The 25,898-nt window shown below is 45.5% G+C and overlaps 2 protein-coding genes across 7 annotated transcripts in view; one reads left to right on the top strand and one right to left on the bottom strand.

Moving 5' to 3' along the window:
* The window catches only part of LOC115098684 (protein artemis-like), a 50,129-nt gene extending 28,296 nt beyond the window's left edge, over positions 1-21,833 (bottom strand). The window contains exons 1-9 of one of the 5 annotated variants that reach the window (XM_029615485.1): positions 21,688-21,833; positions 12,348-12,399; positions 11,830-11,914; positions 10,395-10,454; positions 9,008-9,063; positions 6,473-6,574; positions 2,652-2,724; positions 1,667-1,807; positions 1,400-1,501 (exon numbers count right to left, since the gene is read on the bottom strand). In XM_029615485.1, the coding sequence (XP_029471345.1) occupies positions 1,400-1,501; positions 1,667-1,807; positions 2,652-2,724; positions 6,473-6,574; positions 9,008-9,063; positions 10,395-10,454; positions 11,830-11,914; positions 12,348-12,399; positions 21,688-21,796 (780 nt within the window). In that variant the 5' untranslated portion in view covers positions 21,797-21,833. Of the gene's footprint in view, positions 1-1,399; positions 1,502-1,666; positions 1,808-2,651; positions 2,725-6,472; positions 6,575-9,007; positions 9,064-10,394; positions 10,455-11,825; positions 11,915-12,347; positions 12,400-21,687 lie in introns of those variants that run through there. The other 4 variants (XM_029615486.1, XM_029615487.1, XM_029615488.1 and 1 more) reach the window with 4 other exon arrangements.
* MEIG1 (meiosis/spermiogenesis associated 1) overlaps positions 21,325-25,898 on the top strand; it is a 29,576-nt gene continuing 25,002 nt past the window's right edge. Inside the window, exon 1 of one of the 2 annotated variants that reach the window (XM_029615491.1) lies at positions 21,325-21,398. The gene's annotated coding sequence lies outside the window, so the exon portion shown is untranslated. Of the gene's footprint in view, positions 21,399-25,266; positions 25,586-25,898 lie in introns of those variants that run through there. The other variant, XM_029615490.1, reaches the window with a different exon arrangement.

Below are 25,898 nucleotides of genomic sequence, written 5' to 3'. Positions count from 1 at the left end.
GAATTTCTCTCTCTATTTCTCGCACTCGTGGGATTTTCAAAAAACGTGAATTCACAGATGTAAGTATTTGGCCGTAAAGGCAAGCAAAAGAGTCAACTCTCTTGCTTGCCTTTACGGCCATTGTTGAACCTCTGAAGTCCCGCCTCCTCTTATTAAGCCACAATTTGTATTTGAACAAAAGAAGTCATGAAAAAAATAAACAAGACAGGTGGTGGGAGGGGAGTGGATCTGTGGGTTTAAAATTGTGAAATATGTTAACCATGTAATGCGAAGGCCAGTTTATATAACTTGAGGTGCAATTCTATGCAATTTTGTGATAACATTGTTTACATATTTGTATCTCTATTTGTTGCTAATAAAAACTACTTAAAAAAAAACCAAACAAACAGGTGAAAGAAATGCCCAGTTACTCAGCTAGCAGAGTTTGTATGGACCCGACAGGATCTCGTGCACGTGAACGGAGGGGCAGCACACGCAGATATTGCTTCGTCCAGCAACAGACGGCTGTTCAGCTTTTCCGGGAAGCACGCACACCAATTTCCAGCGAACGTGACAAGCACCTCCTCCAGTACATCACACACGTTTTACTACAAAAGTTATTGCTAAATTACTTTCTGAATATCTAATACATTTGGATCTTTCCTGTAAATTTATTTAAAACTGTTTATGAACTACTTCCCTGGTTATAAAAACAACTGCCCAAAGTGGACCCTAAATCAATAAAATCGTACATAATAAAAGCAATACAAGAAAAGCCGAAAAAAAAGATGAAAGAAAGCAGAACCCCACTGCCATTGCCTCACAGATCTTCACCATCCCATACCTGGCACACAAAAGTCCATGCAACAATCTACCCCCAGTATCGCACTGGGACAGATAGTACAAGTACTCCTACCATCTACCCCCAGTATCGCTCTGGGACAGATAGTACAAGCCTCCACCATCTACCCCCAGTATCGCACTGGGACAGATAGTACAAGCCTCCACCATCTACCCCCAGTATCGCACTGGGACAGATAGTACAAGTACTCCTACCATCTACCCCCAGTATCGCTCTGGGACAGATAGTGCAAGCCTCCACCATCTACCCCCAGTATCGCACTGGGACAGATAGTACAAGTACTCCTACCATCTACCCCCAGTATCGCACTGGGACAGATAGTACAAGTACTCCTACCATCTACCCCCAGTATCGCACTGGGACAGATAGTACAAGCCTCCACCATCTACCCCCAGTATCGCACTGGGACAGATAGTACAAGTACTCCTACCATCTACCCCCAGTATCGCACTGGGACAGATAGTACAAGCCTCCGCCATCCATACTCCTACCCCTAATAACTGAGACGTACAAAACCCTTGTTTTAAAGTGAGAATCTAGTACAGAAGCAGTACCTGCCTTTGGATGTCGACACGCGTGTATCTGTGTGTTCCGCTCCGCGGTTACATGGCAGAGGATTTCAGGCATGTTCCTGAACATGTCCAGCTTGTTGACGTGTACCTACAGGAAGCACACGATGGTCAACGAAGAAAAGCTCAGGTTTAGCTTGGTGTCTCTCTAATCTGGCTTTCTCGGAGGATTCTGCGGTTATTTGCAGTTCTCTCCTCCTGCAGCATCGGGACCCTCGCTAGGTGGGGCACACAGAGGCATCAGTACAACCGTTACCTTGAATCCAAGCTCCTCACTGAGATTGGTGAATAAATACTCGTAGCCATAAGCGGCTTTGCAGTTCAGCCACACAACGTGATATGGGCTGAGAGTGATCCAGCTGCGCACCAGCTCCAGTATTCCAATCAGACACTGCTCCTAAACAAACCAGCACAAAGGACAACATGAGAAGTCACCTTCAGAAGAAACTCCCATCCATGCAGCTCAGTAACAGCAGGAAGTGAGGCACACAGGCAGCAGCCTGGCTTTGGGAAAGCTTTGCAACACAGATTTAGCATGGGGTACTGGGAGTCTTCCATTACATACGGTGCCACCCCACATGAGGAAGTTCATTTATAGGGAACAATGAATTTGGCCAAGGAGCTTCCCTTGGTGAAGGGGCCTTGGCTGCTTAATAACTAGGCCTTACGAGAACTGGATGAGAGCAGAGGTGACTTGCTCAGACGGTCGACGTGATAAGCACTAGCAGTAGCGCTACAGAAATGCTGGCATTCCAGGAGCCCTCCCCTACTGTATGTCGCAGGACATGGAGAGTCCAACTCCCTAAACCCCAGCCTCCGCTGAACGTGGAAACAGGACATCCTACAGTCCCTTTCCTTCAGTACCTAACCGCGACATGGCTTATTATCCTGGAAAGCATTGCCAAAAATCAAGCTCCTGCATCCTTTTCCTACTTCCCCCCAGTCCTGGGGCCTTTTTTCTAAACAGAAACCTTGGAATGCTGCTGGGAGGGGGACATTTTAAATCAAATTATATAAATGCATACATTTCTGTGGCTAACCGTCCGTCATCATCAATTCTGTGCCTGTCAGTTGTTTTAAACAAACGATTTCAGCGCTATATCAAGGACGAGTGCAGTACAGGGCCCTGAGGGTGATGAGGAGGGCCTGTGAAGTATTTGGGGAAAGAGAGGTGGACGTGTGAGGGGTGGGTATGGAAAGGGAGGACCCTGTCTATCTGTTCTTAGGCGAGAGGCACTTACCCTGCTTGGGATTTGGTAAAATTTGGGATCACAGAAAGTTGTGTCTAAATAAACACTTTCAATCTCTTTCACTCTGTAACAGAAAACGAGGTCGGATGAGTCCGGGTCAGCATTCGTATTTAATCTGCTAATAAATCTGAATTCATTTCATCCAAGCAAGATGAAAATAACTTTGCACACAGCAGCATCGTCCTCCTTGGGGTGCAGGGCCTAGCGGCACAATTCCCAATTCTAGTCCAGCCAGGACCCACTATTAGTTGTTTTTTTTAATAATGCCCTGTTTTAGCGTATCCACATTAAGAGTTGTTTTTAGGATTGTGGTGTGCTGTATCCCTACTTGAAGAATGGAAACAGCAGAATTCAAATTTTCATTTAAAATAAATGGGTACATGGGGAAAACAAAACAATAGCCTGTCTAAGGCCACAGGCTGTCCGTGTGAGTTAACCGGATGATCAAGGTAAATAACCAGGCTGCACCACTGAATGTATCCGGTTAAATGCAAAGTTAGCCAGCTAAATTTAGGACAAGCCTTTCCTTATCGTCCCAGAATCATGGGGTTTTTCTCCCCTACCAGCAGATGGAGACAAAGGAAAAGCTCTTATTGTACATTAGACTCTCAATATTTCTCTGGCTCCGGCAGAGGTGCAAAACCTGCAGCCGGAGACATTGTGCGTTTCCTAAAAGGGGTGAAGCATTTGCATCTTCCACAGAGCCTTCATTTGATCCAAAGGACGTCATGTAAACCGCCTTTTCAGCCATTGCAGAGTGAGCTCACTTTGAAAGTTGTCTTTTTGCTGGCGATCTGTTCCTCGAGTGTATTTCAGAGCTGCGAGCGTGTCACGTAGAGACCCTTTCCTTCCGTTTGCTGAAGCTGGGGTTCCATCTTTCTTCCCGACGGTTGTCTCTGCTTTCCATTTAAGTCAGACTACGCCTTCCTCCGGGGTCATAGTGTTCTCCTCTCCGCATGCCTGGAAGCTTCACTTGTTGGATGCATGCAGGGTCCCTCTTACCAACAACTTTTTTTGGAGGATGGATCATTATTTGTGCTCTTTGCAGGACGTAACAAAGGGGAGAAGGCATTGAAAGCAACCATCTCCTGTTGGATAAAGGAGGCCACTGCTTCGGCTTATATAAGCAAAGGAATCCCATTCCTGAGGGACAGTGGGCTCGTTCCACCTGGGCACAAGCTGCCTGTCAGCTGGTGTTGCCACATAAGATTTGCTGAACAAGGACACGGTCTTCATTGCACACTTTTACCAAGTATCATTGGCTGGATGTTCAGGCGCCGCACTCAGCTTGTTTTGGAGAGAGCGTATTGCGAGCTGGGTCTTTCAGGTTCCTTGGGTACAACCCAATGAGTCTGGACTGATCTGGAGGGAACAATAAGGAAAGGAAAATTGGTTCTTAGTTGCTTTCGTTCCTGGAGATCCAGAGATCAGTGCAGTGCCCTGCCCTGGATTATGCAAGACCGCTCTATTCTGTATGCACATAGCTCAGACATTTTAATTTTCCATGTTTGATCTCTTTTCCTGCTTGGGATTACCTCGCCCCTGCTCTTTTATGGGGGAGAATGGCTGTATTTACAATTACTATCTAGGCTTGGGTATAGGTCAGACTGAGTGATTGCAAGTGGCACGCGGTCTAAGGTACAATAAAAAGCTTTTCTTCTCAGGCTCCATCTGCTGGTAGGGGAGAAAAACCCTGTGCGTTTGGACTGATCCATGGGACTCCGGGAATGAAAATTAGCAGGTAAGAACCAGTTTTCCATTAGTTATGCCAAAGTTATCTGGATACCTTCGCCGAATAGCACTGAATATCTGTATTATCTGGCTAAGTTATCCCAATAACTTTTACCCAGATAAATCAGAGGCAGTCACAGTGTGGCGGGAGTTTTAAACGCCATGGTTTGTTCGGCTAAGTCCTAAACTTAACCGGACAAGTTTTTGGAATATGGACCTCACTGCATGTCACATCAACTTGCTTCCTCGACGAATATGTAGATGTTCAGCTCAACCACATTTAATTCATTATTTTCTTTTCAAAGTTAAATAACCACTGGATATAAGTTAAGCTCTTGGCAAAAGGAAACGTATTGAGATTACTGTGTTAGTCCACTTGAATATGTAGGAAAAAAATGGTCATCAAACAAGTTACAGGTGAGGCCTTTTATCGAACTAACTCAAAACATCTGTGATGAGCTTTGGCGAGCTCTGTCCCCTCCATCGGACCAGTGGAGGTTGTTACTGTGCTGTTTCTTCCCAGACCTTCACCGATGTACTGGGCTAGTCTCATAAAAAGCAATCTCCTACAGCTCGCTTGCAGACCCTTCTTTTCTACAGCCTAAAAGGAAGACATTTTAGCAGGAGTCCGTATTAGTTGGAGTTTTTTCGTCCAGCACAGATCTGGTCAATGAATGGTTCAGCTGCACTGTGCTTTATCAGTAATCACCACCATAAAAAAAAAAAAAAAAAAAGACTGAGCAATATCATCTGCTCTTCTTCACCTGCCGTCATTGGCATCACATGGCCAGTCAGAGAGCTGCCAGCAAGCTGCTTACATGGCTGACAACTGTTTGGGATTTCTAATTACTGAGGCACTCAAGGCAGGGAGAAACCTGTCCAATTGTCCTAGTCTTAGTTTCTGGTTGTTTTCAAGAGCCATCCATTCATGACGCCATTCCGTGTCATGCACGAATATTAGTCCTGTGGGAACTCTGTGCTACTGCAGAGCTCCCACAGAAACTGGCAGGCCCCAGGGTGCCACGCGTGGGACGACCTCTGCTCAAGACCGCCAGGGCCTGCTTCATCTTTGCTGCTAGTGAAGGCCATCCCGCTCACGGTGAAGATGACCGAGACCCGGCGGTCGTGAGTGGACCCCTGCCCTGAAGAGCTGCTTTTACCAGAAGAGGAGGTGAAGATAGCATTTTGGGGGAGGGGGTTGGGGGGAATAAGTGCAGGAAGACCCGACAGGCCCATTGAGAGAGAGAGGGAGCCGGTGGGTAAGGGCGTGTGGTGTTAGAGGGAGCCTGTGTGAAGGTGCATGGGTGTGTGTGTGAAGGTGGAGAGATTGTCAGCAACTGTGATTCTGAGTGCGAGATTGGGCGCTGGTGTGTGGATATGAGGGAGTGAGGGTGTAAGAAGGAGAGGGAGCCTGTATGCAGGGGTGTGTAAGAAAGAGAGAAAGGAAGCCTGTCTGAGGGTGTGTGCGAGAAAGAAAGATGGATGGAGCCCCTGTGAGGGGAGGGGAGGGCTGGGGAGTGAAGACAGAGTGAAAGAAGTTAAGCCTAAAGGAAAGTGGAGGAGTTGGGGCTTGAAAGGGCAGAGTGAAAGAGGTTTGGCCAGGGGAGTAGGGAGAGAGGCAGAAGGGACACTCTGTACTTCTGGGGAAATTTTGCTCAAAATATTAAAAAAAAACAAACTCTGCATCTTTGAGTAATAACATTTCTAGATTACATTTTTAATTAAGTAGCCAAAGTATACAGAATTTTAAATTTTTTTGTGCAGAATTCTCCCAAGAGTAAAACATGAGCAGCTCACAACAATCACTGCTTTAAGATCCTATTCACAAAGCCTACGAAACATATCCCACCCCCATACAGTGCCAAAACCACTAGTTCCTGGAGGAAAACTCCATACACTATTATTAGCCAGGTGGACAGAGAAACTGGGAATGAGCAAGAAGGAAAGGGATGTGCTGGTACCTCCCAGTGACCCGGATTAGCCACTGTCAGAGAGAGGACCTTAGGTCTATCCCAGCACGGCACGTTACAGTCTAATCGATACAGAAGCAGAAAGCATGGTAAAATGCTCTGTTAATTCACCTGCTTCCTGAATGCAAGAGTTCCATGCGTGCAGCTTCTCCTTTCGCCAGTCTGAAATCTCCAGTGTACAAAACAGTCCCATGGTTGCCTTGGAACAGAAACCTAAAAAGCAACAAATGCTCCAACTAGTTTTACATTCAGAAATCCCAGAAGTATTCCACTGGCAAAATCCTGCTCATTGCGCCAGTACAGGAGCCCTGGAAAGACATCCGTTCGCATCGTTAATCTATTTCCCAGACCTAAAGAGCATTTTAGGGCACTAAATCTGTGTCCATAAGAGGACAAAATGAGTTTGTCCACTTTAAAACTTTCTGTGGTGCATTGGAGCAGGGTTTCTGCCAGCTGGGTCAGAGATACCACCGTCGCAATTAACTCACATCCCACCCCCATCTCAATAAAACTGTTGCTTCATTTACTTGTAGCCACCGAAAGTAATCCCACCCCTCTGTAGAATTATGAACTAAAGGATATGCTGTTTCTTACAGTCATTCACCTTTCTGCTCTACGACATGCACTTTTGTCCGTTACTCGTATGCCTGCATGTTCCTTATTATCCAAGTAGAAGAGTTTGAATTAAAGCAATTCTTTTCATGCTTGTGACCACAGTGAGTGCTGTGCCAGGAGCTAGAGCTGCCATCTGTCAGAATGGGCACACGCTTCAGTCCTGGAGCAGCCCATCCTGCATGGGGCACTTTCTGGGGTGTGAACGGACTGTAAGCTCCGACATCTTTAGACACTTAAGGCACGGAAGGGACGGGACAAAAAGGCACTTTACACCGAAATATCTTCCAAGTGTCCTAATCCCAGGTGAGTCATGGGACAGCCACCTGCTGAAACAAGCAAGGATACAGAGTGGTCTGGTACATCACTTTGAGGGGGGAAGGATTTACTGTAATCTGCAAAGGAATTCATACATATTTATTTAAAAACAAGGATAAAAGGAAGGTGCACAGGAAGAGCAGGAGAAAAGGCGGCCAGGGCAAAACATCTCCGCTACATTTACTGGCAACATTCATTACTAATGATACGTTTCAGCCTAGTCAGCAAGGCTGCAAAGCAATCAGAGGGCGAAAGGCCTGGAACATGCAGCTAGAAAGCAAGAATCCTTGCAAACAACGAGCGAGCGGCTCTCGGTGAATCTGCTTTGCTTTCTCCTCTCTAAGCTCCTTCAGCTGATGCACAATGCACAGACTGGCTGGGCGGTTTAGTGTTTACAAAAGCCTGACCGTAAAGGAGTCCGTGTTGGACAACTTCTGTGCTTTAACCAGCACAGCTAGGACTTGCTCTTCTACCAGAAGCAAAGTATAAATGAAAGAGACATTTGTGACAATAAATATGTGAAACACGGTTATCGGTCATTTGTGGACAGCCTGCAGGGCAAAGACAGTGAAAGGCTGACAAAGGAGGAGAGGCAGTCAGATTTTGCTATCTTGACGTTATTTTTTTGTGTAGGGTTTGTCAATGCCTTGAATTTTATTCTGTGTATTTATTGTTTTGCTATATATTCTAAGGAAGGAGAGTCTTGTGCCACACGACAAAAATAAGATGGCCTGTTCTTGCTATTAAACTAAATAGCAATTAAAGAAAATAGGTCAAAGAAATCTATTAAATACACTTCTCCCATTATCAAACCCTGAAGTGCCCCTTTAAAAAGTTATGCAAAGTTTTCTGATCACCCCCAGTGCAAAAGAGGAAAACCACAGAGGGCGTTCTCTGCTGTAATAAGATACAGCCCGGGGCTAGAAATGATAGCTCAGCTTTACAAGCTCTCGCCTCCGTGCCATGCTCGTCTCCGCTGCATTACACAGTGGGATGCTGGATGGCTATGCTGAGACTTTCCCCACTTTGAGACGTGATATAGCCTGAAATAAAACACTGAACTGGGCTGACTATCCAGCAACATCTAAGCAAACGCTTCAAAACGTTCTCAAGAGAGTGAAAATCATGCTTGGACCGTCCGCCCGTGCTTTCGGGGGCTGTTGCAGAAGTTCTGTTATGTTTTGCCATAGCCACTAATCGGGTTCTGGGGAATTTTAATAGGGCTTCGTTGGGAGAATTGTTTTTCCAGGCCAGACCATTGTACCCATGATCTTTGGGTAAGGATACGAAGAGGAACTTCAAGACCAGCAAAGAATATGACATATTTGAAATGAAAATGATCAAAACACTTTGAAACAAACATATAGGGACTTAGAGAGGCTTCCTCAGCCATTACCAGATTCTGCAAAATGGAAAGCTTCAGGGCTTGGTCTCCTGCACTTTTTTTTCACCCCTCTACAAATACAATCCTATCCTTTTACTTTAAAGCTTTCCAAACATCACCAGAGCACAATTGTAAGGTAGCTTATAATTATCTCTAGCTCGTTCCACACTAACCAGATGAAGGGAGCAGAGGTCTCTGCGGCTCGTCACAAATGCATTGAGTTAGTTCAATAGCAAGGTCTCATCCACTGCCTGTTTGCTGACCCTCATGTCTAGGTTTCTTAAATCCATTAACACTAGTTAGATTTATGTCTATAATCCAGAAGAACGTACATTACTGATCCTGGGCAGTGGCCAGCTGGCAAGAGAGTCACCACAACATCTTCTTTCTATGGGATTAAAAAAAACAAAACAAAACACTCTCAGTGTATCATTATTGCACACACGTGAACAGCTTCAGCAGAGTCTGCAGTTTCACGCTGCACTTCACAAGGGGTCAAGTGCAGTAAAAAGGCAGCTGCCGCTTCCCAGGCTGGAGCAGGTGAGAGAATAGTATACCATGGGGGTCAATATAACGAACCCCACGCCAACATCCGGCTGATTTTTAGCATAGGCATTACTTTATTCATGGGATGCAGTAAGCTAACAGGATGCAAATTGAGCAGGAAGCTGCAAATGAAAAAAATTTAAAAAAAAAAGTGCTAAAAATGCAAGTTAACCTGAAAATCTGCACTAACGTGACTGCTTGACAAACAGGTGCTGGAAGATGGAAGGAACGCGACCATAATGGCACTGTGCATGCCGACTGGGGCATGCACGGCATGGCAAGAGGAAGCAGAGGAAGACACTACAGCCTTACAGAACGTATTCCTTCAGTTATGCATCCAAACTTGGGCACAAAAGGTGCAAACTGTTCAGCTGTAGGGCGTCTGCCCCAGAGAACTTGCCTTGGGTGCAAGATTGTGTCCAAAGTGGGAAATCCACAGCACCAAGGCAAATAAAAGTGACGCGTAAGCTCTCCGGGCTGGGCCCCGATAGCTGGACAGTACCCGCTTTGATGCTGTGCATCCTGTCTGGAGCACAATCTTGCACTCAAGGCCACTTTAGCAAGGGGAGGAGCCCAGGATGGGCAGCAGGGTTGCCAGCTTCCGAGAAATATTATCACCGCCATCTCTCTGGGAACTCTGCCTCCTCCCTTCCCTGGCATTTCCAAGGGGGGGAAGCAAAGGTCATGCAGTCGGTCTGCCCTTCTCTACAGTTCCTACCACTCCCTCAGCGATCCCCTGAACAACAAAGGAATAGTAAAGTCATTTTATTCTTAAAAACGTGGACAAAAGTCTAAGTTTGCAATCAAAGCTTTCAACACGATTGCATGAATTTTTCAAGCTTTTAAAGTTTAATCTCCTGCTTGTTGTGCAGCAGGGATGCGGGCCGAAGCTCCGCCGACAGCGCAGACCCGTAAGCAAACGCCAGCCACGGCAAGGCGGCGCACGTTGGCCATCTCCATCTGATTCCTTCAAAGACAGAAAAACCCGAGAAAACGTGAACATCTCCAGTCAAGTCCCTTCCTCCCTAAATGCGGCAGTTATTCCAATCCCGCGTCTGGTGTCTTCTTTAGTTACTTTAAAACTAAAAGCAGCAGAAATACAAGCCCATGCAAGCTGACAGGAGGTAAGGGACGATACGACGGAGTTACCACCCAGCCCCAATAAGTATTTACCTCACCAGACGCTTCATCCACTAAAGAAATCTGAGTTGGCGTTTCAACTTCAATGGTTACCTACAGAAGAAGAAAAAAAAAGCAGCACACTTAAGAGCCCGATATTCAGAAGGGCACCAGGCTGGCAATGTGGCGGCGCCGCCGAATATCCAGCCACAGGCACAGCAGGTGCCACAACTGCCTAAGAGGCTTTGCCAGACAAGTCAGAGAGGAGTCGAGCTGGCCGGATGCATTAAACTGGCCATCCCAAGACTTAGATTAATTAGCTGGCTGATTTATCCGGCCAACTCTGGTCGGGCCAAAGGGCTAGCTTTAATTTAAGATGGCTTAGGTATATCCTCGTCGCTGAATGTGCATCACTAGTTAAGCCGGCTCTGCTAGTTAGTTAGTTATGTACGACCGGCTAACGAGCAGAGCCGCACGGCAGAGGAATATGGACCTCTTCGTTACCATACCAGGAACAACCACCATGCTGTTACCAGCTATACGAGCAGACAGAGGAGAGTATGTTCTATTTATTTATTTATAATTTAAAAGTAACACACTTTTATCAGTTTCAATAATGGAGCCTTCACCTGTTTCCATTTATAAGCTATTTCAGCTCTCGCTGCCATAAGTATTTGGTGGATAAGATAGCAATGGGGTTAGGTTACCGGTGTTACAGAAATATTCAATGAAAAGAACGCAGGGTCCCGTATTACACGGACTCCCACTACCTCAGAAATCATTTGGGCCACAGCTTCCCAGTAACGAGGACTGATAGCACAGTCCCACCACATGGGAAGATAGGACCCTTCCGCCCCACAGGTTCTCCACGGGTAAAATCTATGTACTTTAACAGGGGTGATGTGCCAACGATAAAGCATCTTATAATTATGTTCAATTAAGGAGGCTGAAACTGAGCATTTCCTAATAGATAGGAAACACTTGGCCCAGTGTGCCGGAGGAAGAGGAGGATCAGCATTTAAGAATACGAACAATCATGATATCAACCTTTTGATTTTCCCCGCTCGATGGCAATAGCCCTCAAACATTGATTTCCCTTTTGATATATTTCTGGCAGATAAAGTGTCGCAGCTGACAACAGAAATATTGGACTGAGATAGGTAAGTTCAGAGAATTCCATTATCACAGATGTTCAAAGCGAGGGCGTCCTTTACTTTCCCACGTCCCGGCCCTGCTTTTGGCAACACCGGGTGGGAAAACTGGATGAAAAAATATTGGGGATGTGAAAAAGTACTGCCGGTTTCCCACAGGTCCCATAATTTCAAAAGTTAGAGCTATGGAGGGAATATCCCCCGTCTCCCTGGGAGAGAGAGAATGTTTTAATAGAAAAGTTTCGGTTTCAGGTTTCCACTTTCAGCAGTCTCTTTGATTAAGTGTAGCAGTTCATTTGAATACTAGCAGTACATTTTTAGAAAGTATAACAACCTACAATCCGATTTTCCCAGAAGCTGTATCTTGGGCTGGTCAATAACAGCTCCTTTGTGACAGGGGAACAGTACAGATGAATCTTTAGGCTGTGAAAAAATCCCCCCAAAAAGAACAAGGAATTTACTTTCTTAAAAGTAATTATATATATACATACACACACATTGTATATATACACATACACACATATATACATACATATACATTATATACATACACACACACACATACACACATATATAAATTTTGCTTTACTTTCAGTATTAATATGGTCTCCAATCCTCTATTTATAAAATGGAATATAAAAATGGAGACCATAAACCATTACTGGCAGTAGCAGCCAACGAAATCACAGGCACAGGCACGTTATCACAGTACCCGCCAGTTTTTCTTTTGGAATTAAGACGGGTTGGTTAGTTCTTGTCGGGTTAGATAACAGCTAGTCCCAAACACTAAGACCATGCCAGCTCTTTTACTTAAAATATTAAAGGTATGCAGGGTTCCTTTAATTATAAACATTACCTGCATTCCAGCCTTCGTTTCAAAGATGGAGCCCTAAGTCCTTTCATGTGATCTGAAATGTAAAGTACATAATACAGTAACCTCGTAATGACAGCAGAAAGAGTCCATCCCGGCTGCCCAGCAAGTTTATTATGGTAGTGACTGCCGCTCCGTGCAGGTTACCCCCAAGTCTTATGTTAAGGGTAGTAACTGCCGCTCCATGCAGGTTACCCCCGAGCCTTTTGCTAAGGGAAGTGACTGCCGCTCCGTGCAGGTTACCCCCGAGCCTTTTGCTAAGGGAAGTGACTGCCGCTCCGTGCAGGTTACCCCCAAGTCTTATGTTAAGGGTAGTGACTGCCGCTCCGTGCAGGTTACCCCCGAGCCTTATGCTAAGGGTAGTAACTGCCACTCCGTGCAGGTTACCCCCAAGTCTTATGCTAAGGGAAGTGACTGCCGCTCCGTGCAGGTTACCCCCAAGTCTTATGTTAAGGGTAGTGACTGCCGCTCCGTGCAGGTTACCCCCAAGTCTTATGCTAAGGGAAGTGACTGCCGCTCCGTGCAGGTTACCCCCAAGTCTTATGCTAAGGGAAGTGACTGCCGCTCCGTGCAGGTTACCCCCAAGTCTTATGCTAAGGGAAGTGACTGCCGCTCCGTGCAGGTTACCCCCAAGTCTTATGCTAAGGGAAGTGACTGCCGCTCCGTGCAGGTTACCCCTAAGTCTTATGTTAAAGGTAGTGACTGCCGCTCCGTGCAGGTTACCCCCAAGTCTTATGTTAAGGGTAGTGACTGCCGCTCCATGCAGGTTACCCCCGAGCCTTTTGCTAAGGGAAGTGACTGCCGCTCCGTGCAGGTTACCCCCGAGCCTTTTGCTAAGGGAAGTGACTGCAGCTCCGTGCAGGTTACCCCCAAGTCTTATGTTAAGGGTAGTAACTGCCGCTCCGTGCAGGTTACCCCCGAGCCTTATGCTAAGGGAAGTGACTGCCGCTCCATGCAGGTTACCCCCGAGCCTTTTGCTAAGGGAAGTGACTGCCGCTCCGTGCAGGTTACCCCCGAGTCTTATGCTAAGGGAAGTGACTGCAGCTCCGTGCAGGTTACCCCCAAGTCTTATGTTAAGGGTAGTAACTGCCGCTCCGTGCAGGTTACCCCCGAGCCTTATGCTAAGGGTAGTAACTGCCACTCCGTGCAGGTTACCCCCAAGTCTTATGCTAAGGGAAGTGACTGCCGCTCCGTGCAGGTTACCCCCAAGTCTTATGCTAAGGGAAGTGACTGCCGCTCCGTGCAGGTTACCCCCAAGTCTTATGCTAAGGGCAGTGACTGCCGCTCCGTGCAGGTTACCCCCAAGTCTTATGCTAAGGGAAGTGACTGCCGCTCCGTGCAGGTTACCCCTAAGTCTTATGTTAAAGGTAGTGACTGCCGCTCCGTGCAGGTTACCCCCAAGTCTTATGTTAAGGGTAGTGACTGCCGCTCCATGCAGGTTACCCCCGAGCCTTTTGCTAAGGGAAGTGACTGCCGCTCCGTGCAGGTTACCCCCGAGCCTTTTGCTAAGGGAAGTGACTGCAGCTCCGTGCAGGTTACCCCCAAGTCTTATGTTAAGGGTAGTAACTGCCGCTCCGTGCAGGTTACCCCCGACCCTTATGCTAAGTGTAACTGCCGCTCCGTGCAGGTTACCCCCGAGCCTTATGCTAAGGGTAGTAACTGCCGCTCCATGCAAGTTACCCCCGAGCCGTATGCTAAGGGTAGTAACTGCCGCTCCGTGCAGGTTACCCCCGAGCCTTATGCTAAGGGTAGTAACTGCCGCTCCGTGCAGGTTACCCCCGAGCCGTATGCTAAGGGTAGTAACTGCCGCTCCGTGCAGGTTACCCCCGAGCCGTATGCTAAGGGTAGTGACTACTGCTCTGTGCAGGTTACCCCCGAGCCGTATGCTAAGGGAAGTAACTGCCGCTCCGTGCAGGTTACCCCCGAGCCGTATGCTAAGGGAAGTAACTGCCGCTCCGTGCAGGTTACCCCCGAGCCGTATGCTAAGGGTAGTGACTACTGCTCTGTGCAGGTTACCCCCGAGCCTTATGCTAAGGATAGTAATACTGCTAGCAGCATTTTTATGGTGTGAGCAACCTTGATAATTCAGACAATGCTGCTTTAACGTGCTCTGCTTTTGGACTTGGCCGTAGAAGCCATCCTGCACTTTTCTCCTGTCTGCGTATCAGTACCCAGGGCTGTAAAAGTCAGGGCCCAGCGTTGGCTGTCATCTGAATCCAATTCCTCTTTTACCTCTGCCGTTGAAGCGGACAGCAATGTTGCAATTGTGTCAAAATCATGAAAGCTACTTAGTTAAGATTAGTAACTCCCATTCCATGCAGATTATCCCCATGCACATGCTCGAGCCTTTAGGGATCCACAGTTTTTATCCCATGCCTTTTTAAATTCATTTACTCTTCTTTTTTCCTCTCCCCCACTTCCTCCAGAAGGGAATTTCAGGCATCCACCACCCTCTCCGTGAAGAAATATTTCCTGACATTGCTTCTGCGTCGTTCTCCCCAGAGTTTCATTTTGTGACCGCTAGTTCTAGTCTGCTTTCCAAAGGTTTGAAGTTTGTGCATCATTAAAACCTTTGAAGTAATGACTGCCAACAATATTTTCTTATTAAATCTCATGATTGTTATAAGCAATTGACCCCAAATGAAGACACTAAACTAGTCAAAGCAATGGGCCATGTTGGGTGATGTTGAGCAGGAAGATTTAAGTGGAAGTACGCGAGCACGAGCTGTACAAGTCATTGAGTTTTCTAATGGTGGTCCTTAGGAAAACTAATCCTTCATTATGCAACTTCATAACATTTTTAAGCACTTTTTGGGTTTAAAAACAGGGCAGTAATCTGAACCGGTAAATGATTTTAGTTTTCAGACCAGCTAGATCTCAGCATGCTGCTACCTTCCACACGCCGTCTCACAAATCCACACTCCTCACTACAACTGAAGGGCGTGCCACGTCCGTAGCAGGGCCAATAACCTGGAACGCTATACCCCCGACCTACGTAAGGAATTATGCCCAAAAAAATTCAAACAAAAACTTAAAACATGGCTCTTCGTGCAGGCCTTCTCCTGAATTTTCATGAAGCAGGAGTCGCCAATCTATCTGTTCTCAGTCTTGACCTGCCTACTGCATCCCGCACTTGTATTTTATTACTTCAATGGTCGTTATGTTCTATTGTTACCTGTTTTCTTCAGTTGTTCGTTAATTACTTTCTTCATTAATTTTCTTTGATCTACAGTTTCAATTGTAAAGCTCCGTTGCTATTATTCATGTTAAATGGAAACCGATATGATGTTACTAAACAAATGTCGGTATAGAAAAACCTTTAAATAAATACATAAATAAAATAAATGCTTCAGGCTTGATTTTGCCTGAAGCCCTTTGCAGGCAGGAGGCAATAGATTACATTGACTGAACACACAAAAGTGTCTGATACCAGTTTAAATGTAAGAAAATATACATTAGATAGTTTTCAACACCTAATTTTGTTTCTTTTTACTCACAGTAAGAGGTGTTCTGCTTATTTATTTATTTTCAGTGCTACACCTTATTAAATCATAACCACATTTAACCTGCACATGTGCTGTCAAATACAGGCTTAATTCAACGCATTTGAAAATAACATTTCTGAAAGAAGCTAAGTGCTGGATGCATCCACTTTGGGACTACAACAAAAGCAGAAGACAAACTGCTCAATAACATAACATCAAAATGCAAAGTAAGGTGAAGGGCTTTGTGTGTGCTACTCAACTGTTGCTTTTTTGTTTTCTATTAGCTTTGCTTCAGGAAGGGTCCTGCATCTTTAAACATTTAGGGGCCGATGCAATAAAGTGCGCGGGTTAATCTGTGGTTGGATGAGCGTTTCGGACGCGCTAGACCAGCGCTTCGCAACCGGTGTGTGCGACACACCAGTGCGTCACCAAGCAGCGGCAGGTGGGTGGCGTGCTACCGGTCTCCCCGCTGCTCTTCCTTCACCGAGCGAGAGGCAGCCTATCAGCACGTTCAAGCCTGGATGGGAACGGCAGCAGTGTTAGTGGAGGATGGCAACTGCGGCTGGGCCTTTTCTTCCCGCCCCTGGCCCGGAACAGGAAGTGATGTGCAGTGGGGTGCGCGGGAAGAAGAAAGAGCCATGCTGCACGAAAAAGTAGCATCAGTCAGCGGTGGCCCCGTGCACTAGGGTGGACCCAAAGCAAAATCAGAAGCAGCCAGAAATCGGCACAGGAGACAGCAGAATTAGCCTCCCGTGGCCGATGGGATTCTTCTTTCTTGGCCTGCGGGGGCTGGAGGAGGAGGAGGCTGCTGCAGCTCCCATTTGTGCTGGGGGGGGGGGTGGGCAGGAAATCAGAGAGAGAGAGAGAATGTATGTGTGATTGAGAGTGTGAATGTGTAACTGTGACTGACAGTCTGTCTGTAAGTGAGAGCATTTGATTGAGATCATCTATGTAAGTGTGTGAGAGACTGAGAGAAACTGCTCAGAGAGGTGATGTGTGTACATAGGAGAGACAATGGAAGTGACTGGTCAGGGAGAGATGACTGGAGTGTGTGAGAGAGAAAGTGATTGTGGGAATGAGAAGCCTGTGCATGTGGAGAGAGCTAGCATAGGAGTGAGAAACATGGGGGTGTGTGTGAGACACAGCATGGGAGTGAGAAGCCAGTAAATGTAAGATAAAACATGGGAGTGGGAAGCCTGTGTGTGTGCATGCATGAGAGAGACTGTTCGGGAAGGTGACTGGTGTGTGTGTGTGTGTAAGAGAAAGATTGGTCAGGAGATGATTGATGTGAGAGATAGAAACTGGTGAGTGTGACTGGTATGTGTGGGTGTGAGAGAGAAAGTGATTATGGGAATGAGAAGCCTGTGCATGTGGTGAGAGCTAGCATAAGAATGAGAAACATGAGTGTGTGTGAGACACAGCATAGGAGTGAGAAGCGTGTGTGTGTGTGTGTGCATGAGAGAGAGAGACTGTTTGGGAAGGTTACTGGTGTGTATGTAAGAGAAAGACTGGTCGGGAGATGATTGGTGTGTGAAAGACAGAAACTGGTCAGGGGGATGTAACTGGTATGTGTGTGCGTGAGAGACAGAGAGACTGGTCGTGGGCACTAAGGAAGAAGACCATGAGTACAGAGCTTCAGCCACTGCTGCTTCTGGTGTGTGCTACTGGCCCGCATGGAAGAGGAGTAGGAGAGCTGCTGGAGGAGGGTAGTAAAGGTGGCTTTTAAAGTTTATTTTTCTTGATTGACTGCCATTTTAATTACTGAATATTATAAGAACATAAGAACATGCCATACTGGGTCAAACCAAGGGTCCACCAAGCCCAGCATCCTGTTTCCAACAGAGGCCAATCCAGGCCATAAGAACCTGGCAAGTACTCAAAAACTAAGTCTATTCCATGTTACCATTGCTAATGGCAGTGGCTATTCTCTAACTGAACTTAATAGCAGGTAATGGACTTCTCCTCCAAGAACTTATCCAATCCTTTTTTAAACACAGCTATACTAACTGCACTAACCACATCCTCTGGCAAAAAATTCCAGAGTTTAATTGTGCGTTGAGTAAAAAAGAACTTTCTCCGATTAGTTTTAAATGTGCCACATGCTAACTTCATGGAGTGCCCCCTACTTTCTATTATCCGAAAGAGTAAATAACCGATTCACATCTACCCGTTCTAGACCTCTCATGATTTTAAACACCTCTATCATATCCCCCCTCAGCCATCTCTTCTCCAAGCTGAAAAGTCCTAACCTCTTTAGTCTTTCCTCATAGGGGAGCTGTTCCATTCCCCTTATCATTTTGGTCGCCCTTCTCTGTACCTTCTCCATTGCAATTATATCTTTTTTGAGATGCGGCCACCAGAATTGTACACAGTATTCAAGGTGCGGTCTCACCATGGAGCGATACAGAGGCATTATGACATTTTCCGTTTTATTCACCATTCCTTTTCTAATAATTCCCAACATTCTGTTTGCTTTTTTGACTGCCGCAGCACACTGAACCGACGATTTCAATGTATTATCCACTATGATGCCTAGATCTCTTTCTTGGGTAGTAGCACCTAATATGGAACCTAACATTGTGTAATTATAGCATGGGTTATTTTTCCCTATATGTATCACCTTGCACTTATCCACATTAAATTTCATCTGCCATTTTGATGACCAATTTTCCAGTCTCACAAGGTCTTCCTGCAATTTATCACAATCTGCTTGTGATTTAACTACTCTGAACAATTTTGTGTCATCTGCAAATTTGATTATCTCACTCGTCGTATTTCTTTCCAGATCATTTATAAATATATTGAAAAGAAAGGATCCCAATACAGATCCCTGAGGCACTCCACTGTCCTCTCCCTTCCACTGAGAAAATTGACCATTTAATCCTACTCTCTGTTTCCTGTCTTTTAACCAGTTTGTAATCCACGAAAGGACATCGCCTCCTATCCCATGACTTTTTACTTTTCCTAGAATCCTCTCATGAGGAACTTTGTCAAACGCCTTCTGAAAATCCAAATACACTACATCTACCGGTTCACCTTTATCCACATGTTTATTAACCCCTTCAAAAAAGTGAAGCAGATTTGTGAGGCAAGACTTGCCCTGGGTAAAGCCATGCTGACTTTGTTCCATTGACCCATGTCTTTCTATATGTTCTGTGATTTTGATGTTTATATACTAATAAGCAGAATAAATGTTTCACAACCACTATGAACAGAACAACATCTAACAATTAAAAACTCAAAAATTATTTAAAATTCTCTAGACACCAATAAAATATTTCAAAACAGCAGACACACCCCAATATTTAAAAAGGGCTCCAGGGGCGATCCGGGAAACTACAGACCGATTAGCACTGAAGTCAGGCTAACCGGTCTGTAGTTTCCCGGATCGCCCCTGGAGCCCTTTTTAAATATTGGGGTGTGTCTGCTGTTTTGAAATATTTTATTGGTGTCTAGAGAATTTTAAATAATTTTTGAGTTTTTAATTGTTAGATGTTATTCTGTTCATAGTGGTTGTGAAACATTTATTCTGCTTATTAGTATAGTTTTACAATTATTTCTGTGTTGGGATCTATAGCTGCTTGGCTAGTTCTGTTTTCCTAATAGAAGGTGTACTGGTGTTTAGGAATAGTGGAAACACTATCCACTATTTTTCCTGGCACTGAAGTCAGGCTAACCGGTCTGTAGTTTCCCGGATCGCCCCTGGAGCCCTTTTTAAATATTGGGGTGTGTCTGCTGTTTTGAAATATTTTATTGGTGTCTAGAGAATTTTAAATAATTTTTGAGTTTTTAATTGTTAGATGTTATTCTGTTCATAGTGGTTGTGAAACATTTATTCTGCTTATTAGTATAGTTTTACAATTATTTCTGTGTTGGGATCTATAGCTGCTTGGCTAGTTCTGTTTTCCTAATAGAAGGTGTATTGGTGTTTAGGGCCTGATTTAATATTTGTAGTGTTGCCTTTTCATAGGTAGGGTTGTTACTGTTTGAGTGCATTCCATAATACAGGTGTAACTGTGTGCGGATTAGTTTGTGTGCATTACTGCAGATCCTGGGAGTATTTATTTTATTTATTAGCTTTTTATACTGACATTCGTAGACACATCATGCCGGTTTACATATAACTGAAGGAGGAAAGTACAAAAAAAGAGGGCGGGGCAAGATAGGAACGGTACCTAGTGGGAAACAAGGTACAGAGGTGAAAGAACCATCCAATAAACACTATAAACAACATTGCAAGATAAAACTCAAAAGGGTGAGGGGGTCAAGGGGGAGCATGTTAGGTCTGTTCTGTGTATGTGACCGAGGTGAGGTATTTTACCTTATCAGGTCTTATTTGTTGTATTTTCTCAAGAGGACATGCATTAGTGATAAACTGCTGTCTTTTCATAAGTAGGGCTATTGAGTCTGGTAGCTGGAGTTTGTGTTGCTGTTACTGAGATGACACTAGATCCAGAATATATTTTTGTAAGGTGAGTTGTACGGGGAATGTCATAATTCTGCTTTACATCCATAATTGTGGGTCAGGGGGGTTCCTGTGGATGCAAACTGTACTTTTACATTTAGCCCTATGATGGTCATGTGTTCAGCGTGTCACACATGTAAAAGCCATCTGTCAGGTGTGTCCCGACAGAAAAAAGGTTGAGAACCACTGTGCTAGACTAACACCTGATGCAATATGGGAATTAGCACGTCCAGAACACACCGCTAATAGCACTCATCATATGTAAGTACCATGTAGATAAGGCTATTGACTATTACTCCAATGCAGAAAAAAAAAAAAAAGGTCACCGGTGGCCCAATGCGCCCCTTTTTAACGTAACAAATTTAACCCCAGCCCCAGAGCTGTCCTTAAGTCATACCATGAGGCAAGGAGCACATGAAAAACAAAACAAAATGTAATCTGTGGCTCCTATGACTTAGTATTGTTGCCATGCTAAGTTCTAAGCGCTGCAAGCAGTAGAATTAGGGGAAACGTGTTAGGGCTTGATTACAAAAAAAAATAAATAAATAAAATTCTGGGTGCACAATGTACACACACTGCAGGCACGTGTATGAGTTATCTGAGGCGGGTTAGGAAAACGGTGGCTCGTCATGAACGGTCGTTTTCCTGGGCGCATAAAGCCACATCTCCCGAGCGCCTGATGTTTTTGAAAGCTAGGGTTCATTTTAGCAGAGCGTGTCCTTTCTAACACGGTAACTCATTACAATATAGCGATGTGCGCGCATTGAAAAGACAGGCGCCCACTTTGTATGCATGCTTTTACGTGCTGTTACTGCATCGGCCTGCAGAAAGGAACCCCTGTGCCCACCTATATTTCTGTTAGCCATTAATTTTCCATGTTGAGTGAGAGGGCGTGGACTAGCTATTAGGCTTTTATCACCGACACGTGTGAGCTTGGGCAGGTGTCTCTATTTATTTCCAGATGTTTCAACTGCCATTCTCAAGAGGCTACAACGCGGTGCACAGCAAAAACCTAAACATCACTTTAAGACAAACAAAACAAATTCCACAAACAAAAGTTTCAACTAAGCAGGGTGAAAGGCTTTGGTAAATAACCGGTCTTTGCAATGTTTACGGGAGGCCGGGAAATCGTTCCGTGACCCGAGGACAGACGGAAGGAAATCCCATGAGAAGGCCCTAGTCTAAGACCATCGGGAACGCTAGTGAGGTCGTAAGAAGGCAAGCCCAGGCAGCTTGCAGGCTGAGAAACGATTCCTGCGACATCAGACACACAAATCTGGAGTCTGCTCTCGGAGACGCTGCGAACCAGCTCTTTGGGACAGGAACCCCTTCGGCGCATCTGTACTTCCTCTCCTCCGCCCTAGGCGGCGCTCACCTTTATGGCAGTGCGACAGGAAATAGGCTCTTGCCGCCAAATTCTCGCGGTCAAATCTGTCTATGGAAACAGTGGGATATTCCTTCATGCGCCCCTCGAAGGAACTCATCTTCCCACCCGGCGGCCTTCTCCTTCCCGGTTCCTCTTCCGGCTTTTTCGCCACGCCCCCGGGGATATGCGCAACGCGCTTAGCCACGCCCATCTGCGACGCGCTTCGGATTTCCCCGCCAATCACCTGAACTTCGTGGGTGGCAGAGGTTGGGAGGGGAGGGGAGGGGAGGGGAGGGGAGGGGAGGGGGGGGGGAAAGAGGGCCCTTGCGCCTTTTCTGATTGGACAGAGCGGCCTGCGTCCGTCGCTGACCTCACTGCGGAGGGACGTACTTGGGAAGTTAGACGCGGGGCGAGAGTTTGCCGTTCTCCCTCAGGGGTGTGAAGTAGTAAGCTGCGCATGCGTGGTGAAGCCCTCCTAAAAGTCTGTCATGCCTTCCGAGGATCCGGTGGTAAATTAGCTGAGCTGGTACCAGAGGGCATGCTAGAGCCGAAAAAGAACACGCTGCGTAATGACAAATAACAAAAAAGTCATCATCGGGCAACATGCTCAAACCAAAGAGGAGAACTGGTGCGCCATGGTTGTCAATTTTATTTTTGCAATCAAAGATGGCTCGACGCTGATGGAGCACAAAGAGCCAATACAGTCTGTAAATAATCCCCAATGATTCAGACGCTATAGCTAATTCTTCAACAGTATCTTATGTTGTCATGACCATCATACTAGGCTTCATCGTATGGGCTTTCGCATATTCGGACTCAGCCTTATATATTTATACGATGAAGCCTAGTATGATGGTCATGACAACATAAGATACTGTTGAAGAATTAGCTATAGCGTCTGAATCATTGGGGATTATTTACAGACTGTATTGGCTCTTTGTGCTGCATTTGATCTCCGATACAGTTTGGAACAAAAATATTCTATATCCCTACTTTGGTAATTCTTAAGTTCATACGACGCTGATGGAGCCAGACCTGCCTTTTGGATACGTTTTATGTTAGTCCCACAAATGACACAAAGTATCACAGCCTATAAAGAATCCAGTTCACTGCAAGGCCGATACAACTACCATAGTTGCCAGTCTGATAAAGGATGAACAAAGCTACAGGAACTCGGCATAGCTAGTAGTACCAGAGATGTGCAAGAATATTTGCACCAAATGCGAACAAAGTCCTCTATAAAAATTTGTTTGAAAGAATTTAATGGAATTTTTTTTTACAAAAAATGGCAAAATGTATTCTCCTTGTTCACAACTCTCTTTTTTTTCTTTTTAAAGAGAAATGTGAACCAGTGCAGAACTGGCAAGTGTTGCCATTTTTCTCACCTTTTGCAAGGAAGGGTTAGGATTCTTCAGTTTGGAGAAGAGACAGTTGAGGGGGATATGATAGAGGTCTTTAAAATCATGAGAGGTCTAGAAGGAGTAAATGTGAATCGGGTTATTTACTCTTTTGGATAATTCAAGGATTAGGGGGCACTCCATGAAGTTAGCATGGGGCACATTTAAAACAAATCGGAGAAAATTCTTTTTCACTCAATGCGCAATTAAACTCTGGAATTTGTTGCCAGAGGTTAAGGTAGTTAGCTGGGATTAAAAAAGGTTTGGATAAGTTGCTGGAGGAGAAGTCCATAAATGCTATTCAGCATTTAGGGAATAGCCACTGCTTGTTGCCGGGGTTCATAGCTTTTAGTCTTTACAACTTTAGAAAACTGAAAAGTATAGCTGTGTTTAAAAAAGGATTGGATAAGTTCTTGGAGGAGAAGTCCATTACCTGTTATTAATTAAGTTGACTTGGAAAATAGCCACTGCTATTACTAGCAACGGTAACATGGAATAGACTTAGGTTTTGGGTACTTGCCAGGTTCTTATGGCCTGGATTGGCCACTGTTGGAAAAAGAATGCTGGGCTTGATGGACCCTTGGTCTGACCCAGTATGGCATGTTCTTATGTTCTAACACCTCCTAATTTTTCAAAATCCAAACTAGGGGTGTCACTTGCATACAAGAATAAACCACTGCAGCAGCCTCCAGTGGAGGTGCTCTGGCAAAGATGGCATATTCCCTTACAATGCCTGACCTAGCTACTAGGCCTTACTCCTTATTCCAGATCCCAGTGGAGCCCTTGATAAAGAATTCTGTTAGCTGTGACAACAAATGCAGCATATAGATAGTTACTGCAAGTCAAAGGATCCTAGAGACAGAAGCCTGGCCAGAGCATAGTCATAAATTAATAGTCTTTGTAGATATCAGTGCAAGAATGGTAATTTTCTTAACCTACAACCACAATATAACCCCAAAATCGATCCTCTAATCAAATCAACAAATCGAAGGATCTTGAGTACCTTATTGCATGAGGTTTGGCCGATGGGGAATGCTCAACAAGCTATTAGGTCTAGTTTGCTGTATCGTATTCTCTCTGCTTTTATTCTTAATTTTTTTTTGTCTTTTATTAGAACATAATTAGTTTCTAAAGATTTGTTTCTATTTTAATAATCTAACTGTAACCGAATCTTCTTTGATGGCTTTCCAAAAAGTCTCTGAAATGAAAACACTTTCCTATTCACAGAGAAGGAGGTCAGAGACGTTTTGGAAAGCTGTCAAAGAAGATTTGGTTACAATTAGATTATTAAATTAGAAACAAATCTTTAGAAACTAATTATGTTCTAATAAAAGACACCTCCCCCCCCCCCCCCCCAAATATTAAGAATGAAAGCGGAGGGAATACGATTCAGCAAGCTGAGCATTCCCCACAGGCCAAACCTAAATTTCTTAACCTGACAGAGCTTTTTGCTAAGTATGATGCAGCTGTGTCAGAACAGGTGAAATGGATTCTACTTCAAAAAAATCCACTGATAAATTTATTTTATTTAAATTCTTTTAATATACCGATGCTCAAGACAAGGTCTTATCGTACCGGTTTACAATGAAACTAGGGAAAAACCAATTAACAATATATAGAAGGTAAAAAGTTACATTAAACAAGGGGAATAAACTTGGGCATTGGAAGATAGGAAAGATTCAAAATAATACAACTAGAGAGTACCAAAATGGTAACGAGACAAAAGTAAATTAACAAATGGAGTTTAACTAAAGGTTGCTGAATTCGGCTTGAGAGTTATCTCAGGCAGGTGAATCTGAAAAACCAAACAGGTTTTGAAGTCTTATCATCAGGAAAATACTCGAATATTTCTGAATGCAAAACTTTAAATGTATCTATCGTCGTGGCATTTCTTCCACTCTGACTCTGCGGCAGAATTTAAACTGCCCCTGTCTGCACAGACTCTTCTACTCTATGCTGTACCAGTTTGTGTTTCTAAACAAGAACCAGATCAGAGACTTGCATGAAAGAAAAAGGAGGGCGCGGGTCCTGCTGTGCACACGTGGCCAGCGGCAGCCGCGGCCCATTCCAGCTGCGCTCTCGGCAGCTGCCGGAGCCCTGCACGTCCGTCCCCAGTCGGGCCAATCAGAAGCTCCCTGGGCGGGGCCGGCGGGTTGTGTACAGCGTTGCTGGGCGACGGGCTGGCGCGTGAATCCCGGGAGGCGGTTGCTAGGCAGCGGGATGTAGCCCGAGAGCGGCCCGGAGGGCAGCGGCGGTTGGAGCCGGGAGCCGGAAGCCGGAAAGGGGGGGGAATATGGCAGAGTGAGCCGGGGCCTCCGTCGCGCGGGAGGAAGCTCATCAGCGCCAGGGAGCGAGGAAGGAGCCGGTGACCGAGAAGCAGCGGGTAGCCTGGACGGTCGGAGGACTCCGCACAGCTCGGGCCCGGGACGCGGCGGGGGCGGCCGTGCAGAGCTCGGAGCTGTGGAGAGCCGCCGGCAGCCCACGTGCATCAGCGGGAGGGACAAGGGCAGGTAAGGAAGGCCCTGGGAGCCCGCGGGCTCGCCGACCAGCACAGGGCTCAGCATTGCTTCTGCCGTAACGAGAAGGGGGAGGTGTCCCTAATCTCCCTGAAGCGGACGTGCGTCATTTTAAGAAAGCAACGAGCCAGTTTTTTAAAAATTGCTTTATAAAAAAAAATGTTGCTCTTATTAAAAAACACAAAGCCCTCTCTTTCCCCCTAGTGTCTCCCAGGCAGCCAATAGCATTGTCCTCCTCCTCAGAAAAGAAAACACCACCTCTGTTTCCCTTTAAAAAAGATAGGAGATCCCTCCTGCTAGTCTGGAA

This window comes from Rhinatrema bivittatum, chromosome 9, assembly GCF_901001135.1.
Source record: "Rhinatrema bivittatum chromosome 9, aRhiBiv1.1, whole genome shotgun sequence".
Taxonomy (NCBI): Eukaryota; Metazoa; Chordata; class Amphibia; order Gymnophiona; family Rhinatrematidae; genus Rhinatrema; species Rhinatrema bivittatum.
Note: the sequence above shows the minus strand (reverse complement) of the source record. Positions and strands in the feature narration are given on the sequence as shown.